The sequence below is a fragment of the Perca flavescens genome, chromosome 1, assembly GCF_004354835.1.
Source record: "Perca flavescens isolate YP-PL-M2 chromosome 1, PFLA_1.0, whole genome shotgun sequence".
Classification (NCBI taxonomy): Eukaryota; Metazoa; Chordata; class Actinopteri; order Perciformes; family Percidae; genus Perca; species Perca flavescens.
The window spans coordinates 40,435,060-40,450,372 of NC_041331.1; the positions used below are offsets into that span (position 1 = coordinate 40,435,060).

The following is a 15,313-nucleotide window of genomic DNA, read 5'->3' on the forward strand; positions in this document are numbered from 1 at the left end:
GAGCAAGACGTTTCAGAGTGGTAAGTTATTGAAATGTTAATGCGTAGCATCTCAATTCTGCACTGTCTGCTGGACAACTTTCCGAAGACTTCGGGCCTCCGCTCTAACTAGCTTGGTTTGAGGGCGGCTGGGCGAGCATTATAACTTGTGTTACAAAGTGACGCAAAACGACGCCCATTTGTCACGGAATTAAAGGCTGGAGTACAATAGAGCTGTTTGGAGAGAACCCCTATTCACCCGTAGTGTCTTGCATTAAATGGATCTCAGTTTTTACAGGAATTCATCTTAGAGCTGAAACAATTGGTGACACTGTTGATAATGAATCATTTAAGCCAATAATAGAGCAAAATATTCTCTCCGTCTTCAGATGTGAGGATTTGCTGCATTTCTTGGTTTTATATCTTTGTACATATGTTCGGGTGGTTGTTGGACAAGACAAGCAATTTAGATGGTTTGGGTAAACTGTGTCACTATTTTTGTACATTTTAGAGACAAAAAAAATGAATCAAAAAAAACAATTTGATGAATTAATTACAATCAATGGCAGCCCTAATTAAAATTCTAGCAGCAGTTTGTGGAATAAAATGCCCCTGGAACTCCCTCCCCCCAACTTTTATCTACTTTCTGTGTTTACTTCTATATAATTGACTTTTTCTTTCTCACAAACTCAAATTAATTAGTGGGTACTTACCATATGTAGTGTCTGAGAAAATTATCCATTTTCACTTTAATTAGTACCAAATTACAAAGTCTTTTCCAGGAAATCGCTGAGAGCATACAGGACCCGTCGCTAAAATCTGATAATTAATTAGACCAATGTCCTGAAGTGTGATTAGTCAGCCAGGTTGTGTAACACCTTAAAGGTCCTGCAGGTGCTTTGAGTTTATTTGGCTGATGAGGCCTCTGCTCAGGTCGAAGGAGAGCAGATTAATGAGGGGACACACATTAGGCCATGGCTGAATCTCACATCCCCTGAAAGTGCATCCACATTTCCTTCACTTGCTTCCCTCCCTGCTCTCATGTATACTCGCTCATAGCTTCTCAGAGATCCAACCTTGCTCTTCAGGGGCAGGAATAAGAGCTCCGAACACCCACATAGGTGTTTCCAGTGAATCTGTCTGATTAGACCTCTTCCCAGGACTGTGTGGGTGTGTATAGTCTGATTTGAATGACATCTTCCTGAGTCTCTTGTTAGCTTTGTTGCACCTGTCAGGGAAGGACAAATGACACCTTTATCATTCTTATTGGTAGATGAAGATTTGTGACCTGATACGTTCCCATCAAAGCTCAAGCACAAGCACCTGAGCATAGGTCTAATCAGCCAGAATAACTGGAAATCAAATTAGAGAAGTGAGATTCAGGCCCTAGCTAGAGATCTAATCAGTGAAAACACCTGTGCGGGTGTAGCCCAGGTGTGCAGGGCCTGTAAAATGCTGTAAATAGACAGAAGATTTTACTTATTTTTTACAGTGGGAAAAGCACAGGTGTTACTAATATCATTAATAATGGATCAGTTCTGTAGTGTCCTGGTAAGTCATGACAGTATGAACAACTGAATTCAGTCATCAGACATTTTATTATTTACCACATTTTACTCCGACAATGTTAAACTGTGGGAAAGGTCTCAGGTATTTTTTCAACTTTGACTCCGCTGCATAGCTATTCTGAACTTTATTTACTGGCAGTATATAACATATAGTTTCTTTGAACATATTTTCTGTTATTCATGTATTTCTCCACATGATTTGTACATGTCTGTTAAATAGTGGTGTCTCGCAATCCCATATGGGATGGGTCAAATGTTTGGCATGATACATACATAACTATTTTACATACTGTTACGTAAGAAGACTAAGCCCGTGTTCAGTCCAACAAGTCTGCAGCCATATTAGTTTCTGTACTTTGTCATTGTGGGTATGTTAGCATGAGGGTGAGTTTTGCCAAAGTAAATATGCTGATGTTAGCATGCTAGTTAGCAGTTAACACAAAATGCAGCTGAGGCTGATGGGAATGTCATTCATTAGTTCTGCAGGTATTTGATCATAAACCAAAGTATTGGACATTTTTAAACTTTGACCTAATTATGGCGCTAGATGCAGAGTCAGAGGATCATTGTCACCACAATTCATCCTGAGGGGAACATGAATGTTTTTTGTTTCAGGGCTGACTGCTAATGTGGCTCAAAAAACATCTGCACAACAAGAGTTTTCATGCATTTAAGTCTTCCGGCACACAGTTGATCATTTTGCACAAATGACTATTCTAAAATATACTTTCCATATATTGCTAACACATGCATGAATAAGTGAGTGTGGTCGACTCGCAGGTAACTGAACTTCTGATGAATTGTTGTGAATGAGTGTCTTCCACTCTAAAAATGCAGGCCGATAATGTTTCCTGTTGGTCTAGGTGATTTTGTACGACAGAGACACTTTAAACAAACTCTCTCTGAGCAATATAATAAGTAAACATGATGTCAAATGTTATGCAGACGACACACAATTGTACGTATATCTCCATTTCTCAATCAGTTTAAAGCATCTTCATACCAGAAGCTATTTGAGCTGCTTCTCTGAATTAAAAGGTGCATATGTAAGATATTATTGTGATTATTAAACTAATCTGCAGCGTAACAAGACATGACACCACTCCCCTGAGCTATGACAACTTTATTGAGTTTAGGCTTGAAACAAAAAGACCAACAAGTGGCACTCGATACATCTACAGTAGCTGAAACTATTATTTGGATCAAAGTCGAAGGAAAGACATACAAGCAAGATAAAGTTAGAGCAAATGTAACAGAAGTAGGGAAATTAATTCATCTGATTGTCAACATGTCCTGTTATTGCCATTTGCCAAGGTAAAATTATCAGCATGTTTAACAAAAGTGACCCGTGTGTCATTGGAAAATGAAGCAGGAGTTAATACATTACAGCTCTATTTCATAAGTAATGTTAGAAACAGTTTCCACAAGATTAGATCATTAGATCATCACAAGATCATTGTCGAACGAAAATCTAGCGATTCTGTAATGACATGAAATCCTTGAGGAACTTTTTATAGCTTCCACTTTGACCTCACTGCAACAAATCAGGCTGTTTTCATTTACTGTTTGTACTTTAACCTACGAAAAAGTAATGCACACATTAATATGTATATTACCCACGTACTGTAATCGTGAGCCAGCAAGTGCAGGGCTGCCTCTAACAAGGAAGTTTGTCATGGCTCAGTCTGTAGGGACTTGGCTTGGGAACTGGCCATTGGTTCAAGTCCCCGTGCGGACCAAGTACTTAGTGTGGACTGGTACCTGGAAAGGTGCCACTTCACCCCCCAAATGCTCAGAGCGCCTGTCATGGCCTCACTCTGACATCTCTCCATTAGCGCATGTATAGTTCCTCGGCCTGTGTGTTTTATTTCGGACTCGTGTGTATTAACTAACGGAGTGAAAAAATTTAATTTCAACCTTGGGGGATCAATAACGTTTATCTTAAGTCAGGCAACATAATATAAAGAGCTATGACCTAGCTACTAGGTCGGGGTGGATGGATGGTCAAACAAACACAAGACGAATGTACTTATTTTAACCCAAACCACAATCTTTTTCTAACCTAACCAAGCAGTTTTGTTGCCTGAACAGGTTCTGCACTGATCGCTCGTGTTGCTGGGCATTCGTAGGGTAACTTTTCGTAAGCTATCATCGTTGAACAAATAAATCTGTGTGTTAGTTCTGAAACAATAAGTCAATTAATTGCTACTATTTAGATAATCAATTAATCGTTTGAGTAATCTTTCAGGCAAAATTTTGTCAAAATATGCTGCTTTTCTTCCCGTCATGTGATAGTAAATGAATTAGGGCTGTCAATCGATTAAAAAAAATTAACTAATTAATTGCACAATTTGCTGTAATTAATCGCTTTTTTTAAATTGAGACTGAAGCTTATAATAATGGATATTTAAATGCTAAATCACTTAACTTTGCAAATATGAAGAAAAAAACAAACAAGGAAAGGTTCTGCTAAGTTCAGAATGTTTAATATCTTTCAGAACAACAGCAGCAACAATTTGGCTTATTTAGTCCTGCTGAAGGCTGCTGAAACGGCTAGAAACTGTCTGACTTGAGAGCAGATTTTTGTCACCGTCCCCGGCTGCTGTCGCCTGCTCTCGTCTACTTTACAGGCGAGGAGCAGTTCATCTCCAACGAGCCGAGAGTTCAGTTCATCTCCAACGAGCCGAGAGTTCAGTCGGCGGCAGGGCAGTCGGGAATCACCCGGAAATGGCAAGCGCAATGAGGTGACTAGTTTCTCAAAATCTGACGAAAATCTTTTAAACTGACCTTTGTTGAGCTGAAATGAAGACAGATTCAGCAACTGCACGGCTTATTTCTCGCTTAAAATGTTTTCAGAAACATGTTTCAGTGAACTATTTTAGTACAATATGAGATCGTATTCTGAACGGCCGCCATGACAGTCTGGCTTTGGATTTCCGGAGAAAACAAACCCATGTGACGTGTTCGTCCAATCAGCTGCCGGTTTTCATTACTTGGGCAACAATACAGAGTAGCGCCGCCTGCTGTTATGGAGGCGTGTCAGTACCCGATCCGTTCCAACTGCACAATCCGTTCTGCGCATGCGCAAGATGTTCGCGCATGCGCTGTGGTACGATGATTTACGACACTACCCGATCTGTTCCCACACTAGCCTCCACCGGGAAGCTAACGTTGGTTTAGCTAATAGCTCATTCACGTTAGTTTAGCTAATAGCTAATTCGGGCGGACCGCTAGCTGATTGTAGCGGTCTGCCATCCGTCAGCCTCCACAGTTAAGCTAACGTTAGTTTAGCTAACAGCTAATTCGGCTAACCGCTAGCTGAGACAGCATGCAAACTTTTAAAAGACCCTCAAAATAAAACTTCAAAACAAACGTTAACATATCTAACAGCTGTTACGTCAGTTCTGCTTTACTTGTGCTCATTTAAAATACAATCACTCAATACTTGTCTTTATTGTTACTGTAAAGTCTTAATTTTGCTGTAGCCTGCTTTTCCCATTATGTTTGACTTAACGTTATTTTAGACTGAATCTAGCTGTCCGTTCTGCCTGCATGATCCGTTCTGCGCATGCGTTATTTGTCGGCTAGCGGTTAGCCGAATTAGCTGTTAGCTAAACTAACGTTAGCTTGGGTGGAGGCTAGCGTGGAACAGATCGGGCAGGTCGTAAAACGGTATTATCATCTGCGCATGCGTGAACATCTTGCGCATGCGCAGAACGGATTGTGCAGGTGGAACGGATCGGGTACTGACAAGGCGTATTACGTTTCTCAGCCGCCACATGAAGTAAACAAACACAGCTGCGTTAATTTCGTTAATTTTTTTTAACGAGTTAAATATTAAAAAATTAACGCAAAAATTACCGCATTAATTTTGACAGCCCTAAGATGAATATATTTAGGTTCTGGACATTTGAAGATGTCATCTTGGGCTGATGACAATTTAATAACATTTCACAGGTCAAACGATTAATTGAAAAAAATAATTGGAATATGAATCTGTAATTAAAATAACCGTTAGTTGCAGCCCTGCAGTGCATTTTCCCAAAAAGAATGTTTCAGTTGTTGCCATGTTGAGACAGTCAGATGACAGCAATCAGTTTGCACCAAAGGACATAATAAGGGTATTCCTGGCTAAATATTAAATCTTGAATCATCTTTGGCATGCATCTTTAATAAGCTTGACACAACAACAAAAAAACTCACAATAATAATCACTAGTGTACAGTAAGTGTACAGCCAATACACCACTCTGTCTACAGTACATACAAAAAGATAACTTTTCAGAGAGAAAATATGGATCCTCGACCGGATCTTTAAATATGTAAACAGGAAATAAGAAACAATGTGTAAAAATACCAGAATTAGTGTAGATCTGACCAGACTGCAGTTTGTGTTCATTTCTTCGCATACTTCTAAGTCCATTTTTTTGGGAGAATATAAGTGGTAATGAGCACCTTTTCTCCAGACATGTCCATACTGTACAGGTTTGTAAGCACTGGGAGGAAATATGCCTGTCTGATGCTTCTTTATTATACAGGCTCGGTAGATCCACTCAGTCAAGGTGTGACGTGGGCCTCAGTCCAGTCTTTGGCACGCACATTTACTTTTCAGTACAAATAAATAACTCGGTTTTCTGTTTCCAATCATCCTCGACTTTCCATCTTCTGACGTATCAAGAGATCAGCGTACCAGAAAAAAAGGTATACTTGTGTGCATATGTACGTGTATATTCCCTCTGTTGACATTTTGTTGATGGGTGGGAATTTAATATACACACACACAAATATGTAGTATTGGTTGGCACAAAAACAGTTTGGATATAATACAGTGATAAAATATCAAACAGCTGTGCAACAGTTGGAGCACTGCAAGAAGCAGAGTCTCCCCCCTTTTCCTAAACACACATCTTATGTCCCACTTCACAGTTTCCTGGTTCTGGATGAACTGGGAGCTCTGGTCCAGAGTCCAGTCGGGGGGGGGAGGGGGGGTCTAAAGCAGTGAGCTGGTGGGGCTGCCGGGCAGCGGGGGGCTGTGGCTGTGCAGGGTGAGGCTGTGGCTGTGGGACGGGCTGGGGCGCACAGGCAGCAGGTCGTAGTGGCTGGGGATGTGGCTGTTCCTGGGCAGGTCGTACGGGTTCTGAGGGTAACTGGGAACCGCACCGCCGGCTCCCTGCACGATACTGATGGTTGGTTCTGAGAGGGATTCAAGTAGAAATTTATTTATTTATTTATTTAGTTTATCTATCAGTTTTCAACATTTTTTTTAAACTGCTTTATATTTTAGTCATATATCAAGTAAAAACATCCAACACCATTCTCAAACGTGAGGATTTGCTGCTTTTTTTTGTTTTTTTTTTTTTTTTTTTTTTTTTTTTTTTTTTTTTTTTTTTTTTTTTTTTTTTTTTTTTTTTTTTTTTTTTGATTGTTTTATTTTTAACAGTTTTTTTCTGTCTGTAAAAGGTGCCATATTTAATAAAATTATTATTATTATTATTAAGTTATTATTAGCAGGGGTTAAATTTGGCCGGGGCTGTCCCATTGGCCTACGCTCCTATATCCCCTATGTTTATTAGGGGACGCTTAATAACATGCTTAAATAAAATGTGTTTATTTTTAAACTTTTCTTGGCCTTATTAGTTTAAACAATGACTAAAACACATTTTAGTCGTCGCTGTAGAGAATATAGTCCTAAATAAGGTGATGTGAGAACTTGGGAACAGGCGTTCTTTTTTTCTATCACTGGGTTTCCTTAAAAGCTACCGAGCAGCTCAGCGACCTCAGTCTCGGTGGCGCTCATGCACCTTAACGCTGGTCAGCAGCCGCCATAAAACAGAAGAAAAAAACAAGAAAAGAAGCGACCTCCAAAGTGACGGGATGCTCTCGCTGTCTCACTTCCTGCCCCGCTGTCCAGACGCCCTGCGGCTGGCGTGAAAATAGACCTGGCGCCTATCTTTAGCGGAAAGCCGCTTCACGCACGCTTCTGAGGTTTAATTTTTTTTATGATATTTTATGGAGTAAATGATTAATCACTTTTACTAATCGACTCCCCAAAAAAATATGTAGTAAGAAAGTAAATATTACCCTAATTTGTAAAAATGTAAGATTTTGAAAGGTCATACCGAGTTTTTACAAGTTTTAGTTCCTTAATTTAATTTAGGACTTGCAGTGGCGGTTCTAGACCCTTTCAAATGGAGGGGCCAGGCTGGGGTCACATGCGATTTCAGGGGAACCAAATATATTAATCAACCCCCCGCCCCATAGGTTCAGTCCTACAAAAGACTACTGATAAACATAACGATAAACACAAGAATACTCAATCAGTGTTAACCTACATTTCATATATCACTGCACATAAATAATATCCCCTTGTGTATGTAAATGTATGAAATATTTGCCACAGAGGCTTAAAGGGATACGCCACCATTTGTTGAAATAGTTCTTATCACGGTCTCCCCTGGCTGTAGATAGGTGGGCCAACGCATTTTTTGTCTCAGTGCAAGTAATTAGGTTGTTTTTTTTTGTCTTTTGTTGGCTCACTTTTACTCACAACATGCTAACCGGCACCATAGGATTCCATTCACTACGCTAAGCTAACTAGAGGCGGCGCTGCCGGTGTTGCACCGGACTAAAACGATGCATGCACAAAAAATGCGTTGGCCCACCTATCTACGGCTAGGGGAGACCCCACCTATCTACAGCTAGAGGAGACCCCACCTATCTACAGCTAGGGGAGACCCCACCTATCTACAGCTAGAGGAGACCCCACCTATCTACAGCTAGGGGAGACCCCACCTATCTACAGCTAGGGGAGACCCCACCTATCTACAGCTAGAGGAGACCCCACCTATCTACAGCTAGGGGAGACCCCACCTATCTAAAGCTAGAGGAGACCCCACCTATCTACAGCTAGAGGAGACCCCACCTATCTACAGCTAGGGGAGACCCCACCTATCTACAGCTAGAGGAGACCCCACCTATCTACAGCTAGGGGAGACCCCACCTATCTACAGCTAGGGGAGACCCCACCTATCTACAGCTAGGGGAGACCCCACCTATCTACAGCTAGGGGAGACCGTGATAAGCCCTATTTCCACAAACGGTGGAGTATGCCTTTAATATAACGGGGGCACTGGCCACCCTTGGCCCCCCCTAGAACCACCACTGATTACTTCATACCTTTTTTGAATGCATGCTGTTTTTTTTAAATTTCTAGTTACCTTACAGGTTTCCCAATTATTTCTCTGATTGTTCACTTGAGTAAACGTGGCCCCTTGTATTGATACTTTTGTCTGTCCAGATGTTTATCATTTACATATTAGGGCGGGGGCAATACGGGAAGAAATACAATAGAAGTTAAAAAGCAGCAATGAGGTTTAAAAATCTAATTCCAAGGAAACAGGATCCAAGCAGTGACATGCTAACGTTCATCTGGCCGTAAGCATACCCATGTCGTAGATGTTCTTGGTGGGTGCGGACGTGGTGGTCGTCGTGGTGATGATGGCGGCGGAGCAGCAGTGAGTCATGTGTTCATGGTGAGCCGGCGATTTCATCTCCACGTAGCTGCTCTCCGAGTGTTTGCAGGCGGCGGGCGCGTCGTTGATGGTGGCGTACGGGTTCTCGCTGTTGATGGAGCAGGTGCTGGACAAGGAGCCCTTCATGTAGTCTGAAAGAACAAAACGCCACATCCATCGTTTAACCCGGCGCGTGGAGAATAAACACTCCGCGGCTCATGTGGGAGTGTAAACTATTCACATGAAATTCGAGCATATTGGTGGTTGAAAGGTTATCATATAACTTTTGCCCAACAACGCCAAAAAAAAAGCTGCCTACCCAGCTCTAAAGGATTATGTTCTCCTCTAAAAGGCTAAACTACAAACTGGATTTTTAAAAACCCTTTCAAAACCTAAGATACTCCAAACTACAGGGTTCCCTGAAACAACATAAGCTTCCTCATGAAAGGTTATAACACACATTTTCATGTGTCATATCTGAAACATTTCCTGCCTGGTTATTACAAGCGTCACCATAGTGACCAACTCCATGTCTGATAATAGAGATTATCAGCAGGGCTGGTCACTCCGATGTCATGTCAGACAGCTGTCCTGCTGTTATGACTCCAAATTACATTTCTGTAGGTTTCTTTTAGAGAATAAAGCTGCGGCCATTCTATACTCATATCTTTTTAGCAAACACACAGGAGGAAATTCGCTGGCGACTATTTTCAGCGGTGGATTAATCCATATTTGGTGCTCTATGAGTATTTGTGGCAGCAGGACGGTGTGTGTGGGATTGAGTCAGGATAAACTACAGTGTGTGTGTGTGTAAGAGCCATATGAGTAGTTTTCCTTCAAGCCACAGGGGGCATGATATTGCCTTGTGTTGCCAAGGCCTAGACTGGCTTGGGTATTTAAGTTCCTGTATTGATGCAAACAGGTGTTGTTAATTGAAGAAGAGTTTTTTAACTGTGCTCGGCTTACGTTGTCTATGGGACTTTATATGATTTATTATTCATTTTAACTCAATGCTGTGGACGTGCAAAATAAACGACGCAAGATGCAAACTAAATGAAAAGGACTGGATATCGTTTGTCTGAATACACGTTAGAAACACTAATCGCAATTAGCAACCAGTAGCGGCTAAGTATAGGACTTAGTCACTACAGTGTGTGTCAATGGTGGCACACTGATGTGTTTTCATGGCACAGAGGAAGAAGATATATTTGTCAATGGCTAAAGATGAATTCATTGTGGGTTTTTGGTCTTTTCATGGTATTTGTGGTGGAAAAAAAAAAGTTATCCTGTAAGAAACATCATTGCATCGCTGGACAACCAAGGTTACATTGCAAGGTCAACGTCAACATTCAAAAGCATACAAAAGGTTAAAAAAAAAAAAAAACAGCTGCAGCTGAAGGAAAAACACATCAGGTGACAGGAAAACACACAGCATTCAGTTATTGTGAGGGAGAGATTCCCCCGGGTGAGTTTTGGGAGTGATGAGAGGGGGGGTCAAAGAAGGAGGAAGAGCCCCCGGCAGAGAGGGGGAACACACAGAGGAGAGGAGAGGAGTAGGTTCTTCCTGCAGAGACACAAACACACCTGTCAGCACTGGTTGGATCATATCAACACCATAAAATCAAATTCAGGTCCAGGCTTGGATCTCAGAGGGGTTTTCATGCTGCACCTTTTCTCCTGCTCACCACTGTCTCATCCACATGGTCACTTCCTCTCCTAAGAACATCCTCTAACTCCTCCTGCACACTGGCTGCGTGGCGTTTCCGTTTTTATTTCAGCTCCCATGTTAACAGGTTAGAGCTCGCACACTGTCTCAAGCGCTGCTCGAGCCACGCCGACAACACGCGCACTCTAGAAAAAAGACCGACGCCTATTTTACACATTACGAAAAGATGTTTATATGTCATTTTGACACAAATACATTTAATAAATTACATTTGTCTCTAGGATAGCCTATGCTTTTAACATTTTAAAATTTTTGCAAAATCTGTTGAACTCTTGACTTGTATTTCAATTGGATTCTGATAAAAACAATTACATGGACTTTATTATCCCAGGAAAGGGAATTGAAATATAAAAATATATATTGAAATATGTGCAAACAAATGTACAAACACAAAGATATTGACAAAATACAGTTGAAGAACACGCTATCACTTCATTTTATCAAAAGGAAACAAATGTGTGTCCAGACAAGGCTAGCAGCAGCAGTGCCGCGTCAGATATGTTTCTGGTGTGTAAAGACAGAAAAATCCACGCAGCTGACACGCAACAGAAACGCCACGCCCACGCCACGCAGCCAGTGTGCAGGAGCCCTAACACCTCAGGTTGGTAAATGGCATTACTCCATTATAGGATGTGTTTTGACATACCCACTGTTCCTAATGCTGACTTATCTACTTCTGTTAGAGATTCCAACATTTCCCCGAAATTCTTATACAGATACCTAGAGACAGATGCAATATGTACAAGTCTTTGTAATTTTAATATTCTGTTTTATGGATTATTTTATAAACAACTATTTGATTTTTAAACCAAAAAAAGGTTCACAATATCCTGTCTGAACAGCTTCAAAATGTATTTGTTTTCCTCTTTGCTTTAATACTTGACTACTCTTGTTACTGCAAAGGTTTCTGGTACTGAGTGTGAAGCACTTGTTTAGAAAATGTAAGGAAAAAGAAGAGATCTACATGACAACGTTATTTTTTTATCAATCTTAAAACTTGTCGGCAACTGACTGAGCAAACAACTGACTGAGAAAAATTAATCAGAGGACCAAAATCATCTGGATATTTGTGCTTTTTCTTGCATTATGTTCAAACAATCCAGTCATTAAAAAGTAGTTTTCTTTGCTACAAAAAAAACAACACATTTTGTCCTGAAAGTCATCTGTTTTTTCTAATTTTTCTAATAATATAATACACAATCGAGAAGATAATGTCCATTTATTAACCTTAGAGGATGAGGAGTTAGAAGAACTCTATATCCTGCTTATTATTATTTTTTGGATTTTAGTTTCTAATAATATAATTTACATTTGGTCAAAAACGAGAGATATTTCTGTTCCATTTGCTGATAATATTCATCAGATTTAGACAATAAGCCCTACATTTCAGTTTTAAGCCAAAAATAGTCTGAATCTGCCAGACTCTTCTTGTCCGGTCTAACACATGTAGCTCGATAATGGGCAGTTACAGGAGCGAGTACTTCAGGTGGACAGACAGTAGCCTGAAGAAAAGCTGATTAATGAGGAAGAAGAAAAGCTGAGGTAGAGGCGGTCGTAGGCTGAGGGAACTGTTCGAGCTGGCAGTCCGGCTCACTCTGTACCTCTGTAGCGCGGCTCCACGTGGTAGCTGTAGCGCCGGTCGATGCAGTAAACGCCTGTACAGAAGCCAGAGAGAAAAGGTCATAACAAACAACAACAAAAGCGTTTAGTTTAATGCACTCTTGAATGTAACTGGAATCTGTCGCCCGCCACGCGTCACACCACACCGGGAGCATCTCAGAAGCGGAGCGTCTCGCCTGCCCAACTCACAGATGTTGTCGTTTTGGTCATCTTTCGTAGCTATGTGTGCTTCTACTAAAAGTAAATAGTCTACATAGTAGAATGGTTTCTTCAATTTAGTCCAGGTATGAACGACACGGATCAAAGATTTGTGGCTGTATTTCAGTTGTTAAAATAGTGTGATGTGTGCCCACTGGGGGAGTGTCCCCAATTGTAACTGAGACACAATACTTGAGGGCTTATACTTTAAAAGAATATTGATGCATAGCTGTGAGAATGTCAATTCATCATTTTTTTTTTGTGAACATACTAGCTGCCAATAGGTGTATGGGGTGGGGAGGGTGGGTGAGGGTAATCTTGTTCCTGTTTACAAAAAAGAAAAACTAGAGGAAAAGGTAGAGTTTGATGTAACCTGTATTATGCAATTCCTTCAATGAAAAAAAAAAAAGTGATGTGATGTGGGGACGCGCTGCGTCGCGGCTGCTGGGATCACAAGCAATTGTGTTTTGAATTGTAAATTTTATACTTGTACGATATATATATTATGTTTTGTTTTGTGTCAGCTCTAGCAAAGTGTTAATTTAAAATGTGTCTGAATAATCCTATAATGTGTAAGCGGCCAGACACCAAAATAAACAATTCATTAATCATTGTCTCGATTCGCCGGGATAGCTGCCGGTGGCTGCGGCACCGCTGCTACACAGCGCGGACGCGCCCGGTGGGATTTAGGGGGAATGTAACTGGCTGAGGACGCAGAGACAACAGAAAACAACTAACAAGAAACTGGGACTGACCCAGCTCGCTGAGGTTACAGTAGGCCCCCCACTCTGGAGCACTGTTCCTGTGTCGCTTCTTTGTCTTCCTCTGGAAAACACATGACGAAAACACACACTGAAAACATTGTTAAAGTCACGACTGGCACCTAAACGCATCATCCCTCTGAAGATGAAACAGGATGTTGTAGTAGGATTTACATTAGGAGTTTAAAGAAGAGAAAATTAGTTTTATTTAAAGTGCTCATATTATGCTCATTTTCAGGTTCATAAATTGTATTTAGAGGTTTTATCAGAATAGGTTTACATGGTTTCATTTTCAAAAAACACCATACTTTTGTTGTATTGCACATTGTTGCAGCTCCTCTTTTCACCCTGTGTGTTGAGCTCTCTGTTCTAGCTACAGAGTGAGACATCTCACTTCTGTACCATCTTTGTTGGGAGTCGCACATGCTCAGTAGCTAGGTAAGGACTACTAGCCAGTCAGAAGCAGAGTATGAGGGCGTGCCCTGACAGTACCTAGGTAAGGACTACTAGCCAGTCAGAAGCAGAGTATGAGGGTGTGCTACGCTAGCAGCTAGGCGAGCATTATAACGTGTGTTACAAAGTGACCACGTTGGTCTCTGAAGTAAAGGCTGGACTACAATAGAGCTGTTTGGAGCAGTTTGTGAACAGTGTTTTCTGTTGGAGATGGTAAGTCCCTTTGGGGGGGACTTTGGGCTTTTTCACTTTGTAAACCTATAATATGCACAACAAAAGATACATAACACAATAAAGGAAAGGGAAAATGCATAATAGGAGCACTTTAAATGATTTAAAAGTATGACTTTATTTAAGGTGAAGGCAAGTATTATCATTAACACATGAAAAAATGGGTTAACATGATCCAGTTAATTTTATTTTACACTGACTTTAATTGTGATAATTATTATAAAAAACTACTTTTGTTTTTACTACAGTACAGTAAATAGTGAAGGGCTGTTTAACCCAAATATTTCATAGGGGCAGTTCCTTCTGTAGAAAATGAAAGTGCCTATTAAAACGTTTCAACTTAAAGGACAATTCCGGCGCAAAATGAACCTAGGAGTTAATAACACATGGGTACCGAGTTGACCGTTCTCTGGGATCTCTGGGATGGGTTTTCATGCTAATCGAATGTGACCAGTTTTAGCCTAAACCGCTAATTAGCTTAGAACGCTAGTCGTGGAGGAAAGTAAAAAGAAATCGCTATTTCTACACCACTAACAAGGCTCAAAATAGAACCACACTTCCACGGTAGCATAATGAGGGTCCCTACATGGACACCGAAGCATTGATAACTTTGTAGGTGTACAGACAGTTTATTAAAAAGATAGTTTAGAAAGACAGTACCGTTCACGTATACAGGTGGGCACCATCTTGCCGTGTAACCAGTAACATAGCTCAAGCATGGCGTTCGTCATGGAAGTGTGGTGCTTTTGAGTCTTATTAGTAGTATAGAAATAGTAATTTCTTTTTAGTTTAACCTCTGCCCGACAACTAGTGTTGTAAGCTAATTAGCGGTTTTGGTTAAAACTGGTCACATTGGATTAGCATGAAAACATATCCCAGAGAACGGACGACTCGGTACTCTTATGTAATTAACCCCTAGGTTCATTTTGCGCCTGACTTGTCTGGGCAAGGGCAAACTTTTTTTTTTATACGGAATATCTCTTGCATACTCAGAAATCTGAAATGCCTCTACATAAACCAATCTGCAGTTAAATACCAATCTGCAGCATTCAGCAGAATACTTCTCAGCATGCTGTGTACAAGTACAAGTCAGGAAGCCCCAGGACTCACCTTGGTGGGGAGTCTCTTGTGGGGCTTGGCGTAGTGCGCGGCGTAGGTGCAGGGCCCCAGGGTGCGGTAGCTGGGGTTGGAGAAGCAGCGGCCTGCCGAGCTGTTACTGGGAGAGGACTCTGGAGAGGCGAGCAGACCTGTGCGCTGCAGCCCTGCTG

The 15,313-nt window shown here is 41.1% G+C and overlaps 1 protein-coding gene and 1 long non-coding RNA gene across 4 annotated transcripts in view; both read right to left on the reverse strand.

Moving 5' to 3' along the window:
- Positions 1-1,190, reverse strand: part of LOC114553108 (uncharacterized) — a 31,048-nt gene extending 29,858 nt beyond the window's left edge. The window contains exon 1 of the long non-coding RNA XR_003692241.1: positions 692-1,190. This is a non-coding gene — a long non-coding RNA (uncharacterized LOC114553108). The remainder of the gene's footprint in view (positions 1-691) is intronic.
- Positions 1,191-5,515: 4,325 nt separating this feature from the next.
- Positions 5,516-15,313, reverse strand: part of LOC114554001 (multiple epidermal growth factor-like domains protein 11) — a 194,169-nt gene continuing 184,371 nt past the window's right edge. The window contains exons 22-26 of one of the 3 annotated variants that reach the window (XM_028575535.1): positions 15,156-15,307; positions 13,356-13,425; positions 12,384-12,437; positions 8,990-9,208; positions 5,516-6,738 (exon numbers count right to left, since the gene is read on the reverse strand). In XM_028575535.1, coding sequence (XP_028431336.1) covers positions 6,536-6,738; positions 8,990-9,208; positions 12,384-12,437; positions 13,356-13,425; positions 15,156-15,307 — 698 coding nt within the window. In that variant the 3' untranslated portion in view covers positions 5,516-6,535. Of the gene's footprint in view, positions 6,739-8,989; positions 9,209-12,383; positions 12,438-13,355; positions 13,426-15,155; positions 15,311-15,313 lie in introns of all 3 variants that reach the window. The other 2 variants (XM_028575527.1, XM_028575544.1) reach the window with 2 other exon arrangements.